At 37.7% G+C, this 3,948-nt stretch overlaps 2 protein-coding genes across 6 annotated transcripts; one reads left to right on the top strand and one right to left on the bottom strand.

Annotated features, from left to right (window-relative positions):
* Nucleotides 1–843: 843 nt before the first annotated feature.
* Nucleotides 844–1,182, bottom strand: LOC112093681. Its single transcript, XM_024172595.1, has one exon. The coding sequence runs from the start codon at nt 1,180–1,182 to the stop codon at nt 844–846; it is 339 nt and encodes a 112-aa protein (XP_024028363.1).
* Nucleotides 1,183–1,499: 317 nt separating this feature from the next.
* LOC21391594 (BRCA1-associated protein) lies at nt 1,500–3,665 on the top strand. Of its 5 annotated transcripts, XM_024172620.1 has the most exons (7): nt 1,500–1,654; nt 1,743–1,807; nt 1,978–2,093; nt 2,174–2,243; nt 2,367–2,481; nt 2,720–2,947; nt 3,501–3,665. In XM_024172620.1, exons 2-6 carry the CDS (start codon nt 1,757–1,759, stop codon nt 2,917–2,919), a joined length of 552 nt encoding a protein of 183 aa, XP_024028388.1. In that variant the 5' UTR covers nt 1,500–1,654; nt 1,743–1,756; the 3' UTR covers nt 2,920–2,947; nt 3,501–3,665. The 5 variants fall into 5 exon arrangements, with proteins under 5 accessions (XP_024028388.1, XP_024028390.1, XP_010106945.2 ...); XM_024172622.1 differs by lacking the exon at nt 2,720–2,947; XM_010108643.2 differs by lacking the exon at nt 3,501–3,665 and having other exon boundaries at nt 1,750–1,807; nt 2,720–3,149.
* The last annotated feature ends 283 nt before the right edge of the window (nt 3,666–3,948 follow it).

Raw genomic sequence — 3,948 nt, 5'->3', positions numbered from 1 at the left:
GACAGGTATGTGAGTGGTGAAAGATTGAGGTGAGCAAACCATGTGATCAGTGGCTCCTGTGTCAAAGATCAATCGAATACCTTTACCATATATGGAAGAGCTAGGAGGAATACCTGAAAGATTGTTCACTATTGACACTTGATTGGCAACACTAACCGATTTTGTTCGATCAATGAGTTTAAGGAGATCACGATATTGATCAACAGTGAGACTATAGGAGGAAGGAGTCATTTCAGCTTTGTTGGATGTAGAATCCGCATGATGTGCTCTGACGTAAGAGTTTGAGGGGCCTCTCTTATCCCCTTGAGCATTTGCCCGCTTGAGTTTGCGACAAATGTCGATGGTATGACCCTTGTAGCACAATGATCACACTGAAGATGTTGGTGGCAGTTTTCAGTGGTATGTCCAACAAGGTTGCAACGATCACATTTGAGATGTGGGTTTCTTGGTGAGTAATTCCTGTTGGAATTTGGTGGTCCATCTTTGACAGCAAAGGCAGCCGCATCCGGTGTCTTCCCAGTCACCTGTGAAGAGATGTTTCGTTGTTTTTCATCTTGAATAATGAGAGAAAATACCTTGTTCACAGGCGGCAAGGGATCCATGAGTAAGATCTGCCCTCGAGCTCCGACATAAACGGGGTTGAGTCTCATGAGGAATCGAATAGTACGTTGTGTTTGTTAGTATTCCTGCAATTTCTTTGCCATGTCGCCATCACAAGGTGGAAGGGGACTTAGAGCATCACGTGCATCCCACAAGCCTTTTAATTTGGTGTAGTAGTCACCAATGCTCATGTCTCCTTGAACGCACTCATAAATCTCTTGTTCAACATGAAAAAGATGCACACTATTCGTATGAGAGAAACGTTCTTTCAATTCCCGCCAGATCTTTGAAGTCACTGTCATTGTACATCACACTTTGAGTGTTTGGTGACATAGTGTTGAGGATCCAACCCTTGACAAGGAGATTGCTGCGAGTCCATTGTTTGTGTTCCTTGGTGGATGTTTCTGGTGGTTTCGTGATGGATCCGTCCACAAAGCCATCTTTGTTCTTGGTGATGAGAGCCGTGAGCATGGCATGGCTCCAAAGAGGATAATTGTCTTGTGTCAATTGTTGAGTCACAAGAACCAAACCTGGTTGATCAGAATAGTGGAGATAGAAGGGATTACTTGGATCATCATACATTGGTAGAGGGCTTAGTTGCCTCTGTAGTTTTATCAAATATTTGCCATGGAAGCTGAAAATAATGGAGGCGTAGAGTTGGGTGGGCTGTGGAGATTTTTAAGGCTTTGATACCATGTAAATTTCCTATGGTAGGAAATGTAAAAAGGAAAACGTAAAGAAGAAAAAGAGAATTGAAGAAGAATTGTGTATATTTCTGTATATTAAAAATGATGTACAATGAGTATTTTTATACAAGCAGGAGAGAATAATTCTATGCCTAAATAATAGCAACTTTCTTAACAAATACCCTGATTTAGGGAAATTGATCTAGACAATAAATTAAATAAATACAGGAAATCAAATACAGAAAATCAAGAGGAAATTAAGGAATAATTAGCTAGGATCTTGATTCTAACACTTTCTCTCCTCCTCTGATTTGGATTTTCGATTGCTGGTATTGGATCTAGCTTCACCGGTCGCAGGCGTTCGATTGGTGAGTTTTTTTCCTTTTATTTTTCCCTCCGATTTTGTTCTTTCTTTTTTTCTTCTTGAATTGTTGATTACTGTTTTCGCAATCGAAGTGACCAGAGGCGTCATGCTTCTCTACCGCGACGACGTCGTTTCCGCCTCCCCCTCCGTTCTCCCCGTAAGTTTAGCCATCTTTCGTTTTTGATCTTCAATTGCATTCGAGCTCGTATCGGCTCCTTTGTTCTTCAGAAAATCACATTATTTAATTTTTGTTTTTTCCCCTAAATATTACGTGATGCTTTTGTGAATTCGAGTTTCAACTTTAAAGTATATTTCCATTTTACTTAGGTTGAAAGAAAGCCTCTCATCTGTGTTCTTGGAGTTCCAAATCACATGACGTCTGCAGATTTCTGCCAGTTTTGCGGTTCATTTATTCAGCACATTTTGGAGATGCGGATTACCAGGTTGAATTTTGGATCATGTCTTGGTTTTTAGTATTGATTAGAAATGACAGAATGGAAGATCGTTATAGCATTTTGATTAGGTTTGATAGTCAAGACTCTACCGATCATTTTTACAAGCACTTTAATGGAACTCGGTTCTCATCTCTAGAGGTATTCCGCAGTTTCATTATGCTCATTTTTGCACACTAGCATGTTTGTAGTTCTGTGCGCAAGTTACTCAACCCGGAACAGCTTACTTATCATCTGTTTTGGCTGTCATGTATGTGAATATAGGCGGAAGTGTGTTGTGTGTTTTTCACGGTAGATGTGCAATACACTCGTTCAATTGAACACACACAGGCATCCCCTGCAAGCTCTGCGGAGCAGCCCACTTGTCCAGTTTGTCTTGGTATGTTTTCCATTTTTGGTTTAGAATTCCGGAATTTTTTTTTTAGTAACGTGGTAGGAGTGTATCAAGTGCTATTTTTGTCTAGAGCTGATATATCCATAAAATGTGGTGAACATATAAGCCTCCCGAACATCTAATTACATGTGTACATATGTTAAATTTTATGTTTTTCTTATTGCTCATTTTTGGTTTAGAAAAGACAATTGCTCATTTGAAAAGTTGTGTCGTGGGTACACAGAAGGACACGCCATAAGACATTGGAAAGAAACACAATACTGCTATTCTCTTGAATTGGATACACGACGTGTGTGGGATTATGCAGGAGGCAATTATGTTCACCGTCTAATACAATCTAAAACTGATGGAAAGTTGGTTGCGCTGAATTCTCATTGTCACCATGCTAATGATGGATGTGGAAACTGTGATTCTGAATTGTGACGCTCTTTTGAACAGTAAAGTCGAAGCTGTAATGACTTGTTTTGTTTTGTCTTTTCTCACTTTAAGTCATGACTTTCTTTTTTGTTATATTCATTTTTATTTTTTTGGGTATTACGCCCATACCTATAATTTAAGTTCTGTCTGCAGATTGTTAACGAGTACAATGAACTGCTTACTACCCAACTTGAGAACCAAAACTTATTAAACGTTTAGTTCGCTGATTCGAGTTGAGATGTGACTTTATGTGAGAACTTTTTACTGTAGTAAAAAAGTTAGATTTGACTGTTTCTGAGAGCTTTTTACTATAACAAAACTCGAATTGATGAAGTGAACGGGGCCTTAGTTATTTCTTCAATTTTTATTGAGAAATTTTAATTTTCTGTCTGAAGTCACTTGACCTTATTTCACCATCACATGGTATTAGACTTCTCTTGTCGATGGTGATTAGTTGATAGATCATAGACATGAAGTTCAATTTTTGTTGATTCATTGAGTGCATTTTGTAAGCTGCCAATATAATGATATCTTTTTTTAACCCAAAAAACATAGAGGTGGAACGATGACCTCTGTTTTGATTGCAGTATTTTGAATCTTTACTGGAAGATGTCAAAGAAGAAAATGAAAGGGAAATTTCTATTGCTGTGGAGAAAGCCTTGGCAATGAGACTTCAAAAGATGCATGCCAAGTTGGAGTGTTTGTTGCTAGTGATATTTAAGAGTGTTTGTTTAGTTTCAGTAGAAAAACATAGCCGGATTATCTTTTGATATTGTAATGTATGTGCTACGCATTTCTCTTTTGATATTGTAATTAATTAGGATTATACTTCACTTTGTTAAATTATATTAACTAGGAACTTACTTGATTTGACAAATGATAGATGTTATATATAGGTGAATCTACTAATTTTGGTGTATGACTATATTTTGGGATTATATATATAGTTGAATGATAAATTGTGTCATTTTTATTATTGACAGGGGCCAAAGTGATCATTTTACTCGATACATATTATGGTAGATGCTAAAAGTG

The sequence above is a fragment of the Morus notabilis genome, unplaced genomic scaffold, assembly GCF_000414095.1.
Source record: "Morus notabilis unplaced genomic scaffold, ASM41409v2 Scaffold359, whole genome shotgun sequence".
In the NCBI taxonomy this organism is placed as follows: domain Eukaryota; kingdom Viridiplantae; phylum Streptophyta; class Magnoliopsida; order Rosales; family Moraceae; genus Morus; species Morus notabilis.
This window is presented reverse-complemented; position numbering and strand designations above follow the sequence as displayed.